Source organism: Lepisma saccharinum, chromosome 12 (assembly GCF_977018435.1).
Source record: "Lepisma saccharinum chromosome 12, izLepSacc3.1, whole genome shotgun sequence".
Lineage (NCBI taxonomy): Eukaryota > Metazoa > Arthropoda > Insecta > Zygentoma > Lepismatidae > Lepisma > Lepisma saccharinum.
The window spans coordinates 54,297,612-54,311,341 of NC_139240.1; the positions used below are offsets into that span (position 1 = coordinate 54,297,612).

Here is a 13,730-nt window from a genome sequence, read left to right on the forward strand (position 1 = left end):
CTACATAGAAAGCATATTTCGTGGGCTAAATGTATAACGTATTTCTTTCTGGGAATTTAATCTAGGTCCAATTGTTTAGCATGTATAATTTTAATTGTCTTTTGAATGTTACAATTGAGGAGGAGGCTTGGATTTCGGGGGGCAGTCTGTTCCAGTGTCCTGCAGAGGTAACGGTAAACGAATTGGCGGAGAAAGATATACTTGGCAGAGGTTTAATGGAGAAGGTGTTAGTTGACCCTTGTTTCCATTGAAGATTCTCAAGTGATGAAGTGACCCATTTCAAAATATGTTATTCAGACACTACACTATTCTTGGGACGGCATAGGAACTGGTGTGCAATCACAGTGCAGAACGGTTACCTTGACAAAATCCTGTTTCCCTACTGGCTGGTCTGGGGAGGGGGAATTTTAAGTTGTCACATCTTGACCAAGCGGTGTTGTTTGACTGCGAGTATCTTGGTAGGGAAACGCGGCAACAGAGGGTCACTGCCATAAAGGCGGTTCCCGCGCCGGATATAAGGACGGCGGAACTGTAAGACATAAATATTCGTAAGTATGCTACACACGTTTTTGGCATGTAGGATGTAAAAATCACAAACCATGGTACAAGAAGAAAATATCGAAGATCCTACATAAAATGTCGGTGGTTGGTAGTGCGGTGTGGAGGGGACTCCAAACCACGATCCTGCTGCATAGAACGTCATACGGGGCTGCAGAGAATCTACTGCACAAGAGATAAAGATCAAATGGAACAGTGCCGCCAACTTATATGGGCCTGTGGGGCTCGAGCCCACACCAAAATTTTCCTGTTATTATATTTTATGTTAGAAATATAGACCCCGCGCTCCAGAAAACAGAATGTTTCATCATTATAAGCTTAAAGAATTCTCGTAACTTAATTACTGACTGTCATAAAAATATTTCACAATACATTTTTGGAATTTTGAGTTATTGTTTAAAGTTCATTTTATGTACAGATAGGCTAATCAGCACTGGACCTACAGTTTAAAGTAGAATCCGAACCACTCAGCAATGTGCTATATCATAATAATTTGTTAAATCTTCAATATGATACTTTTCGTTGTCCTATATTATTTGCACCATCCGTAGTCAGATCGTTATTAGAAAAGTAAGAGAACCAGAATGAGGATCGATAGATCTAAAAACTCCCAAAATAGACAGGGAGAAAGCACCAAAAATACAAAATAAGCACGCAAATTGATAAGCACCAAGAGATTTTTCGTAATTTATCCGGATTAGGCACTCGGAAAGCAGTTATCTTCGAAATAGACACTTATGACTAAAATAGCAAAAACAGTAGCAATAAAATTTCTCTTGGAAATGACCTGTAACGTTTTCTAAACGTAAAAACCTACATTTTCTGGTCAAAAATTTAAAAAAAGCCATTTTAAGATAAATCCTAAGCCTCCCTCCTCCCAAACACTGAAGGAATGTGAAAAAAGTACTTCTCGAAACAATATAACTTTAGAATATTAAATAAAAATCACCAAAACTCTCCTTGTCATGAAGCTACTTCGCACATTTGAAAATACACGACAAATTACCAAAAGTTGATTGAATTTTTGTGATAATTTCCTTGTTCATAAAAACTTTTAAGATGGAATGAACGTCCACTTTTTGTGCACCTTGACCGACTGTGTGCTTGCTCCCTTCAGAATTACGTTATTCGATAGATAGATTTCAATGTTTTACGTAAATTAAAATCTGTTTCAGGTCGCGGAAACCTAAGTACAAAACCTATCTCGCAGCACTGTCACAAAATTTAATTCGTAAAAATTGGGCCCACTTCCATTGCGAGTGGTTTGCACAGGGCGCTACAACGCCAGTGGTCCAGAGTTCGAATCCCGGACTGGGCATGGGTGTTCCTTGTGAGTGTCCATCAATTTCACCATATCATCACTCATCCTTATCGTTGCGATTAACCAAAGTGGCAGAAAAGAAAGATACTATTTCTTAAAAACAAAAATTACATCAAATCGTAAAAACCGATTGTATGCACATTCAAATACTGAAAGAAAAAAAACAACATGTAAATGATAACGTCACCAAACTTAGCATCCCTAATCTGACAAAAACGTCGAAAATTAATACGTATCACGGTCCAACCTAACAACCATAACGTAAAAATGTTAACACCATGAAATCTAACACTCCTATTTTGGTTTCGAAAGTTTTCAGTTCGTCGTGTTTAATTTACTTTATCCTGTAATACATTTTTATAATTAATATCTACTGTAAATGTATTGGCTTTATTTGTGTTTACGAAGCGGTAGGCAACATTCCGTCTGATGTTTTGGAATACTATGTGGGGTGCTTTATTCACTTGGGTAAAGTCTTCAGACTGGGCTACTTTAGGTTAAGGTAACATAGGTACATTACTTCACCATAACACATCTCCGCGAACAAAAAAAAAAATGTGCAATAATTTTCATTTTCTGGTGGGAGTACAGAAGGTCAAGGTTGCCTATTTTTAATAGATAGACTGACGGCGCACAAAAACAATATATTTCGTTAAACTTGTATGTGTACCACGGTTAGTTAACTTCATAAAATCACATATCTTCATATTTACTAGTTTATGAGATACAGACAAAGCACTTTCAAGGTCAGACTGGCTGATTGAGTTATGTTGCCTTGCACCACCATTTGTTAGTCTTTAAGCACACGAAATAGCTATACAGGCAGATGGTTAATGTTGTTTTTAGTTAAGCTTGAAACAGAAATATTCTAGTGTATTGTACGATTACTGTTCCTGTTGCTCCTCGACATATTGACCGGGCTATTGACGTGATACATGAAGTAAACATTCAACCAACCGCTTTATGCATCAAAATAAATCGTAGAGTAAGCAGTTTTAAATAAGAGGGCATTTTGTATACATCCTACCTCACTAAAATCTCGATCCAGTGTCGATTTTTAAATTTAGAAATCGTTCACTTACCGGATCAAAGTCACTTCGTGCCCTTGCACATTTCTAACTTCTACTTGGCATTGGGCAAAGGATATCGTCCCAATTACTTCATGGCTTAAATCGATCACTTTGTATCTATTATTCTTACGTTACGTATACTTCGCACACGTTTATTATATACCGATACAAAGATACATTAAACAAAATTTCAACGAAACATAGCTGATACGACTTCACACGAATTCAGAATGGCGATTGCACCAGAGAACACCAATTAACCGTTATCGCGAATTGAACACGACACTTCATGACACAATATTCGCATTAAGCTCGTGCAAAACCTCAAGTGCTTTAATACTTTTAGGCATTTAAAGCACTCAACGTTAAATGTAATAGTACCACACGAAAACATCGAACACGCAACATTCAATCAAGCACAGACAGTGAAGAACAAGCTTCAGGAAACTGGCCACAGGTGTCGCTACTTGAACTAGCAAGCAACGAACAACAGAAGTAGAATTTCTAGAGGTGAGCCCGCATAACTGGACGTTTAGCTGACGTCACGGCGTAGAGGTCTCTTTCTTTCTTTCTGTAGAATAAAAGGTTTATAGTTTTAGTTATTCAATACACTAAGTGTAGGTGTCCTGCGTGAACTTACGCAACCGTGCAAAACTTCAATTGTAAAAAAAGGGACAGTTGAAATTTTCGTTTCGTACCAAATCTAATGCTTTTCAATTTACGTCATGCGAAAATTCCAGTACGTAATGCATCCACCAGAGAGACATCTGTGGATTTAGTTCTAACCTTAAATGATGTTTGTGGAATCTAGTGAAGTAAATGTGGCCACGATACCATTTTTTTCAGGGTACTTATCAGTAAAAGCTGAAATTAATTCATATCGATACATCAGAAACATATGGAAACATAAAACTTGGTGGTGATAATCACATACCTGATACAAACGTAACATTAGCCAAGTGATCTCGAACATAAAGATCTCAGAACCAAACAGGGGCATTCCAGCGTTACGTGTGTGACACATTACACATAAAATTTAAGGTTATATACGTACAGTGGGATCCATGAGTATTACCGTGCAAATTGTCCATGACTATTTTCATTAATTCTTCTCTTACATCCTATGTGTTTTTAAGCGATGGATTTTTTATGTATGCTGGTGCAGAAGTTGTCAATAGCTTGTTTTGATTTTTTTCTTAATTCTTGAAGCTCTTATTGGGCCAAATAAAGTTCACCAACATGGTGATGGACAATTTGCACGATGATACTCATGGATCCCACTGTACATGAGATTGGATTAAAATATTCAGAATGAACTGAATTTCATGGAATTATGATGTACTTTATGATGTCTGCTAACAAATAAAAAAAACAACTTGAGTATGATGGTATAGGCTGAATGCATGAAAAGCATTAATAAAAGTGCATTACGTGTGTGACGCTTTAAAAATGTAGCAAAATTTTGACTTCATTTATCTGTGAAGCAAATGGAGTAGGACCCATCGATAAACTGTAGGACCACTTTTCGTGGAATGCCCCAACAAAGCTACAATCATATAATTTGGTGTACAGAAGGAAGAACGCACGCACACACTCAAAATATCAACATAATTCTGCAATTTGTTGCACATTTTTTAAACTGAGTAACTTACTTAATACAGCGATGAGAATAGGGTTCGTACAGAGAGGATTTGATTTGATTTGATTTATTCCGTTCGTTTAATTATGGTACAAAATGTACAATGATACTGAACAGGTCATTCTTATAAATAAGTAACTAAAATTATAATATGCTACATATAAATAGTAAACAATGCTAATACAATTCACATTAAAAAATAGTTACACTTCTACAGCAATCAACGCTAAAGATGAAAACAGTACATATTCTAATAGTTGTAAAAGAATAGTTACAGTTCGTACATGATGAAAAACAGGACTAAATCTCAACTAATACATGTTAAAAAACTTTCATATGTATATCGAAAATATAAGGTTCCATGGAATGAAAAGGTTCATTTCCATGTACAGAGTTTATTACTAACATTGACTACACATATTTGCCATATGAGGTAAGTCATTTAACCACTTGGGTACCATACCAACTGATAAATGCCTTGGTAGAAGTCGTCCTTGGGTTGTGAGGCAGCCATTCTGTCACTGCAGCCTGCAGATCTGCGTCCAAAGCATAGTGGCGCCTTTTGAGGTGTTTCTTCATTGGGCCGAAAATGTGGAAATCACACAGACTCAAGTCAGGACTGTAAGCAGGGTGGTCGAACACTTCCAAACCGAAGGAATTCAACAGGCCCTGTGTTGGAATGGCAACATGGGGACGAGCATTATCGTGCAGTAAAATGTTGCCTGTGCTGAGTTTGCCAGGTTGCTTATGCTTTATTGCTGTCCGCAGACGATGCAGTGTTTTGCAGTACGTGTCGGCATTAATAGTGTGTTATTTTGTAAGGAACTCCACTAGCAGGACACCATGGTCATCGAAGCATTCACTTTCACATCAGGAATGCGCTTTGTCAATTGTCCTGGCCGTGAATCGTCCTTCAATGTGTTGCATCCATTTCCTCACAGTTTTGTCCGATACACATTTGTCACCGTATACAGCCTTCATTCTCCGGTAAATATCTGCTGGATGCGTACCTTCAGCGTGCAGAAAGCGTATCACACCATGGTGTTCTTCCATGGTCATGTCTGTGAGCCGCAGCTCCATTGTTCCGTCACACAGCACCATAATTTCACTTGGAGGGCAGAAAGAGAAGTGATTAGCCAACGACCCATGCCACCCGAGTCAACATTGCGCATGCGCTGATCCCCTGCCTCTGACATGTCACATACTCCTATGGGTATTCACAGCACCCAAAAGCACTGTCGCAGGTAACACGTATTTCGGATATTTTCCGTTGGACCTTTTCATTTGATGGGACCTTATAGTAACAAAATATATCCTTTCTTTACATATTTAAATCTATGATTCAAATGTCCATCAAAATTTAAACATTAGGAGTATCGTCACATGAGAGTGCTTCGTTCTTGGTCTTGTCTTGATTTGAAAATTCCAGTCTTGAGTCTCGACACATGTGAGTTATGTGTGTCACGCACAATTATGACAAGCAACGGCTATAGCATATCTGTAATAATAAGTTTGGACAGTAGCCTTTTTAATGTAACTGAGTTGCAGTTGTAAACACAATTACTTTATCCCTTCAACAGAAACCTTGCGAAAATACCCACCAGCTACATTCACTGACCGCCGCTGTACGAAGCCTTACACCATTCCGAAGACCAACATCACATTGGACGTTGGAACATTACTCGAAATACCCATCATTGGGCTCCATAAAGACGCACGATATTTCCCAGATCCGGACAAGTTCGACCCGGAAAGATTTAGTGAGGAAAACAAGAAGAAGAGGCCTTCATGTACCTACATGCCGTTTGGTGAAGGACCTCGAATGTGCATTGGTAAGGAATTAAATATCTTTCAATTATACTAAGGTAGTACCTAAACCCAATATGGCCTAGTGCCCAATATGGCCTATTTGCAGTTTCCAAGTATTTGCATGGTGAATTTAACAGAATACATTACTGTGTCATTTAAACTGTCCGAATGACATGATTGAACCTGTTTACTGTACCTGTAGTGCAGTGGCGGCTCGTGGTGAACCAAAGTGGAGGGGCGACAGCTCATAAATTTGCTCTACTTGTAATGTGAGTTTAATTGATTAATTTCGTATATAACAGCCAACATGATAAGAAATTGATATATTCGTCTTTACCGAATATCATGCTTTGCACGTTTGCACATATTATGATAAATTAATAATTATTTAACAGTAATGCGAAGATTACGAAAGATGGAAGAAGAAATAGAGTTCTAACAGATTTAGTTGTTTGTTTTTTAACTTAACAGAGGGGTAAATTGATAAGCACAATGACGAATATTTACGAGCATTGAACGTGAAAATTTCTAGTAAAAATGTTACACAAAAAACGTTTCCTGTCCAACATGACTAATAGATATATGAAATAGGGCAGCAAAGTAAATATCTCACTGGAAAGGTGATATCTGCGTTACCAGAAGCTCAAGCTCTACAGTAAAAACTTCAAACTTACCAGAAATCTTCTTCAGGCATGCTTGTTCACCAGAAATCTTCTTCAGACATGCTTGTTCTAGATTCAAATTCGGTCTAGGCAGGCCTAGGTTTTTTATGTTTATTTTATTCATCTAGACTTCTGGGAGAAAAACTTCGCACCAACAAGTTCTCCACATAGCTCATCGCAACAAACACACAACTACAGCACACTACCGAAAAAGCTTCACTTTTCCATGGAAAACGAAGAAACAACAAGCAAAGAGAATCGAGTATTCTCTTTGCAACAAGTGTCAATGCTATCGTCTTCCCATGCAGTCATTTTATTGCCTCGGGGTTGCCAGACAATTTTGCCAATTTTTCAGAAATTCGTAGTACACAGGTTCCTGTAGCGGCTCTTGGTGAGTTTAGATGACTAGTTTCTTATTTATTTAACAGTCCGCTTGAAAAGAAATTGTGAAAGTTTGTCACACTATCAGGGTTTTTTTCAAAACGTGCTAATCAAAACATGTAATTAAATCTAATTTTGTGAGTAACACGAAGCCGTAGCCGACTTCCGTGACTATAAAAAGCCATGGATACTGGGTTCGAATCCCGGCCTGGATATGGGTGTTCTTTGCGAGTGCCCTTCCATCATTTAATTATCACTTATCCTCATCGTCGTGATTACCGAAAAGTAGCAGAAAGCGACGGTAAATAACAAATATCAAGCACCTGTCTGTACTTTTTCAGTTACCGATATTTTCTTTCCTCATTGGAAATTGCATTATTTATTGCTCTATGAAATACAGAATGATTTCTTTCGACGGTTGGTAATTTTCTTTCTTACGTTAACTTCATTGCTTCTGGCAACTCTTCATTGTTTACCGTTCTCCGGAGAGAGGGCCAGTTTCGCCTAGGGGGTTGGTTTCGGACGACAAACCCTCCGTCCTCCCAGCCCATTCCCAGCCACAGATCCCGCTCGTGTTATTCAGCCAGTTCCCTCGCCTCTTACCCCTCGCGGCAGCGCCTGAAAATGCTCTACGTCTCGTAAGGTGGGAGGACGCCGCCCTGCCAGATTTCTCTCGAAGTTCCGTATTCCCCCGCACGGTGGCCTGCAAACTTCGCAATTATCGCGGAAGAATGAACACAGAACCGACTAACCTACGATCTATAAGCAACGGAATATTTGTAATTCAGACAATGTAAAATATAATATATAAATGTTAAAGTAATGTTTGTTCACTTGTGATTACACACGGCAGTGCGGCGTCCGTATCGTCCTTATGAGCGGCCGCCCCTGCTGTAGTGTAATAACTTGAGGACAAATAAGCAAAATAGCTAGGACTCGTGATTGTGTTCTTCATGATCTAATATTACATAGGTTAAATTATTAATTACTACATCTTCCAAGTGACAGGTGTTTATATCTCTACTCCACATTATGGTAGCTCATAATTTGTACTTTACAACAATGTACTTAGTTTAGACTTTAATCTAAAGCCACATATATAAATAAGGGAAAAAGAACAGTATGTAAGGTGGACTCAATATGGTCTACACGGGAATATATCATAAAGAACATGTGCAAATGTGACATTTGTTACTATTATGTTCATGTAGAGTGTCTACGAGTCACTAAGGATGATGAAGGACCTTTCATTTGCCCAGACTATGATGTGTAATTCATGGTCTTCTGGTGACAAGTTATGACACATCACTTCCTTCTTTATTGGTTTGTAAACTATGTTATTTCTTTGTATAATCTCATAATGTCGTTATGTAAAAAAAACATAAGTGTATTGATATGCTTATGTAACTATAAAAATAACATCTGGTACACTCTTTACAATTTCTGTTGCACTTTTTGATATGAGAGAACACAATATATTGCTAGGCCATATTGGGTACATAAATGTAACTAATATGGCCTAAACATTACTTTTTAACAAAATCTTCCCTGCACCCATGTTATTATTTGGAACTGACTTCAATTTACAGTAAACGTCCAGAAATGTTCCCTCCTTTGAATTGTCCAATTAGTTTTATCTCTCTGACTTTGTATACCATTAGAAACTATCGCAAACCTTAAGTACGCCAGGTACAGTGGGATCCATGAGTATTGCTCGGCAAATTGTCCATGACTATTTTCATTAATATCTCTCTTACATCTTATGTGTTTTTAGCGATGGATTTTTATCTATGCTGGTGCAAAAGTTGTTAACAGCTTGCTTTGAGTTTTCTTTTAATTCTTGAAGCTCTTACTGGGTCAAATTAAGTGCACGAACATGGTGATGGAGAATTTTCAAGGTAATACTCATGGATCCCACTGTACCTTAGCTCTTATGTTACACTGAACATTTATGCTTATGAGTGTTTTGTCACATATCTGATCGAAGAGATTTGTGGATAGTTAAACACTATTTGATTTAATTATATTTGTTGCAGGATCGGTTGAAAGTTGTTCAATTATATGTTCGAAACAGTCAAAAGGGTTTATTTCAGGTTTGATTTGAGATGATCGAATTGTATGTTTGACAGTCATATGTCTTGGTTGCATATTCACATGCACATGTATATTTCAAGTTTCATTTGAAATAGTGGAACTTGGGGCAAGTTGATAATGATAATACATTTTGTTTCATAACTCCGAGAGTATTGCATGGAAATGGACCTAATTGTCCAGATACATAGTTGTAACCTTGTGCTACAAGAATAGAATATACGCGATCATGGCAACAATGCTGTGTAAAGCACATAGAACAATGTAGAATAGCAGTGCAAAATCGCCAACTTGCCCCAAGATGACGAGCAACTCTGAGATGAATGATGAATATACTATTACGTATTATCAATGCAGTAAGTTTCGAGTATTTTTCAAAACTGCTAAAGAGATAGGTTTGGAAGTTAACAAAGAGAAAACTAAATATATGCTTACAGGCCGAAACCAAGTGTTAGGTAATAATCAAAATCTAATTATTGATAACAACTCGTTTGAACCAGTTTCCAAATTCAAATACTTAGGAGTAATATTAACAAATGAAAATGATATTAAAGAGGAAATAAAAAGTAGGCTTAATTCAGGAAATGCATGTTACTTCTCTCTTCATAAACTTTTGTCTTCTCGTTTAATATCTAAGAAACTAAAAGTTAAAATATACAAAACAGTAATTTTGCCTGTAGTATTATATGGGTGTGAAACTTGGTCCCTTACATTAAAAGAGGAACATAAATTGAGAGTATTTGAAAATAAGATCCTTAGGAAAATATTTGGACCTAAAAGGGATGAGGAGACAGGTGAGTGGAGAAGGTTACATAATTTAGAACTACATAATTTGTATTCATGTCCAGATATTATTAGAATAATTAAATCAAGAAGACTTAGGTGGGCAGGCCATGTGGCACGAATGGGAGAGGAAAGAGGAGTTTACAAGGTTCTTGTTGGGAAACCTGATGGTAAGAGACCTGTAGGAAGGCCAAGACGAAGATGGAGGGACAACGTTGAGATGGACCTAAAGGAAATCGGTAGGGATGGAAAAGAGTATATAGATCTTGCTCAAGATAGGGACAGATGGAAGGCCTGTGTTGCTGCAGCCATGAACCTTCGGGTTTAAGAAGGCTAGAGAGTTAGTTAGTTAGTTAGTTAGTTAGTAAGTTTCGAGTGAATGGAGGTTTACAGACTTCAGCTGCATGATGGTGCACGGTAGATAAAGATGATGATAATGACGCAGCAGCGCACACAGTGTGATGTATGGCGGATGGCATGCAAAATTTTCGAGTGTTATGTTCACTCTAGCGCCACCACGCGGGTGAAGTCTGTAAACCTCAATTCACTCGAAACTTACATGCTCCCTGCTTATATTACAACAAACTCCTCACAGATATGTACATTAAGCTATTTCATGTAATGGTTTACTTTTCCGACATCTCAAACGGATCACCCTGTATATAAAAACATGTTCCTCGAGTTGTATCGCATCAAATTGTTCTTCAAATTGTACTTGCTCTTGCAGGAAACCGGTTCGCTCTGATGCAGTCTAAGGTCTGCCTGGTGACGATTCTCTCTCACTTCGAGATCCAAACCTCCGATAAAACCAAGATTCCTTTTGTCTTCGAACCCAAGGGATTCTTCTTGTCGGGAAAAGGCGGGACTTGGCTCAAGATTGTTAAAAGGAACGACAAGTAGACTTTGAGAAGGTTATGAAATGGTCATTACATGGTCTATAGCATATGTAAAAATCATGATAAGGATTCCAGGAACGACAAGTGACAAACTGACAAAATACCTCGATTTGTATGTAATTCAAAACTTAGCATTAAAATTAATTTGGATTGTACATTTATCTATGTGATTTAATTTGCAAGTCTGGTCAAATGGCTACCCAGTATGTAAGAACCTTCCTCTACACCCTGTCCCGGTAATCCCCAGAACAAGCGAACGATTGATTGATTGATTGATTTTGTGTATTTTACTACGCTTTTCTGTCAATTTTGTCTCATCGCGAACATGAAGATGAAGATGAGTGATGACATGGTGAAGTGACACCCACAAAGAACACCCATGCTCAGGCAGGGATTCGAATCCGGGATCTCTGGAGTCGTTGCTAGCTGTGCTAACCACTACGCCACGGAGGCCGGCGCAAGCGAACGAGAACAAGTTCTCTGCGCAAGTAGTGACTGCAGAGGGCTCGACCAATGAACGCGTGCGAATGAAAGTGATTTTACAGAGGGGAAAACGCGGCTGCAATATGACGGTTCCTTAATGGGTGCATGGAGTTCTGCAAAATAACTATGTCATCCTTTCCAGAACCAGCCACAATATTCAACACCTGTAATCCCACTTTCCATCAAAAAATTAAACTCTTGCAGAAACCATCATCAAGCAGAGGTTTTTTATGCTCCCAGAATTCCTCTCACAATTTTGAAGGTAACTCAAAATCAATAAATTGTGTCCTCAGGCAAGAGCCACGGACATCAACCTATAAGTCTTAATGTAATATTATTAAATACAATAAGATTATCCAAATTTCACAAAACCCTTATGGTAATAAATAGTGCATGCCACTTAAAGAGACCAACCCTAATGCTGAGATGATTGTTTAGGATAATTCTTGAATTGAATTTTAAGTTATGACCTTAGTGAGGTAATCATTTAAATTTAATGAGTATCATCAACTTTCTCTATTAAACGTTTGTAATCATACACATTCTATTTTATGATGAATATCTGCTTTTATACTACACAGATCTTATGACATCAAGATAATAACTTGAATATTTAAATAAAAAAATAGCTATTATTTACAAATATTATATTCAAGGACTAAAATACCAAGGCGAACCAAGATTGCATGAATATGTTCCAAAAAAGCTTAATAAATAATACTTGAATACAATGATATTTCACCAAGCTTGACAACTATTCTTATATTATACATTCAAGGAAATCTGTGACTGTGAGTGTCACTGATTACACCAACTTTGCTGTAAACCTTTTGTCATAAATCTAAATATACAATAGCTAATATGACGTTTCAATCAAACTCCATTTCCTTTAAGTATTATCTTAATAGTCACTTGGCTTACAACTTTACATGCATGTATAGCCAGAAATTATTGCTCTTCTTTGACACAATATTCATTCAATATTCCCTACAACTTGCGCAACATATATTCGTGAATGTCTGTATTGAAAAAAGATGATCCTGTAAAGCCAATTTACTTGCAAAAGCTTATCACTTAACCCCGAACATAAGGTTATTATTGCATCATAAATTTAACATGATAGAACTAATTCAACTTGTATGTTCTTTGGTTATATTATCAATAAAATAAATGTATCACTTTTCTTGCAATCATATCAATTATTCTTGATCTAAGCAGAACATAAAATATTCTTTCTTTGTTATAACTTCGAGTTCAATATAGAAACTTATTCCCAGGCATCGGAATTATCAAATAAAAAATTACATAAAAAATTAACTTTCTTATGGCTTCAAGGTTATCCATGTTACCTTGTTGCTGTCGTCACCGCCATGTTGGTACAGCGAATTTCCTCAAAGAAGTTCACCGATATAACGTGTTACTTACTTCAATATGTATTGCGCATTGTGGACTCCACACTTGTCTGCACTTATACCATACATTTTGAGTTAGTAAACACTTTCATTATGGTGAAAAAAGCACTGCAAGAACAGCTTAAATCTGTATGCCTTCTTTCCACAAAAATGTTCCTCACCCAGATGCCAGTTTTCCGCTCTTGACTCACTAATGAGAGTTTATACACACCCAAAGTATTACATTGTTTCATACACAAATTAACAACTTCGTTGAGAAAAATCAACGTTCATTAAATCATACCGTGTTGATTTGTCAACATCTTTCCATTACCGATATCATACATTAAAATATGGCCTATTAAGTATATGAATTAAATTCACGCAGAATTCGCGGAGCCAATAATTGACGGATAATTCCCGGAATTCAAGGAATTCCCAGTGACTAGCCACTCTGGTATTGTGCATATAGATAATTAATTCATTCTTCAGATCAACAAGTAACTTTTGTTAACAACACAAATATAGGATTACAATAATTTGTGGATAATTTTGAAAATGATGTATGCAAATGAAAATTTTGTTAGAAAATTAGTATTTGGTTGTTACATATAGCTATTAAAATTTCTTACGGTTCTTTCGAAAT

General features: G+C 37.1%; 1 protein-coding gene across 2 annotated transcripts in view; it reads left to right on the forward strand.

The window, feature by feature from the left end:
• LOC145996098 (cytochrome P450 9e2-like) overlaps window positions 1–11,332 on the forward strand; it is a 29,730-nt gene extending 18,398 nt beyond the window's left edge. For both annotated transcript variants that reach the window (XM_083132357.1, XM_083132356.1), the window contains exons 4-5: window positions 6,169–6,420; window positions 11,042–11,332. In XM_083132357.1, coding sequence (XP_082988483.1) covers window positions 6,169–6,420; window positions 11,042–11,214 — 425 coding nt within the window. In that variant the 3' untranslated portion in view covers window positions 11,215–11,332. The remainder of the gene's footprint in view (window positions 1–6,168; window positions 6,421–11,041) is intronic.
• The last annotated feature ends 2,398 nt before the right edge of the window (window positions 11,333–13,730 follow it).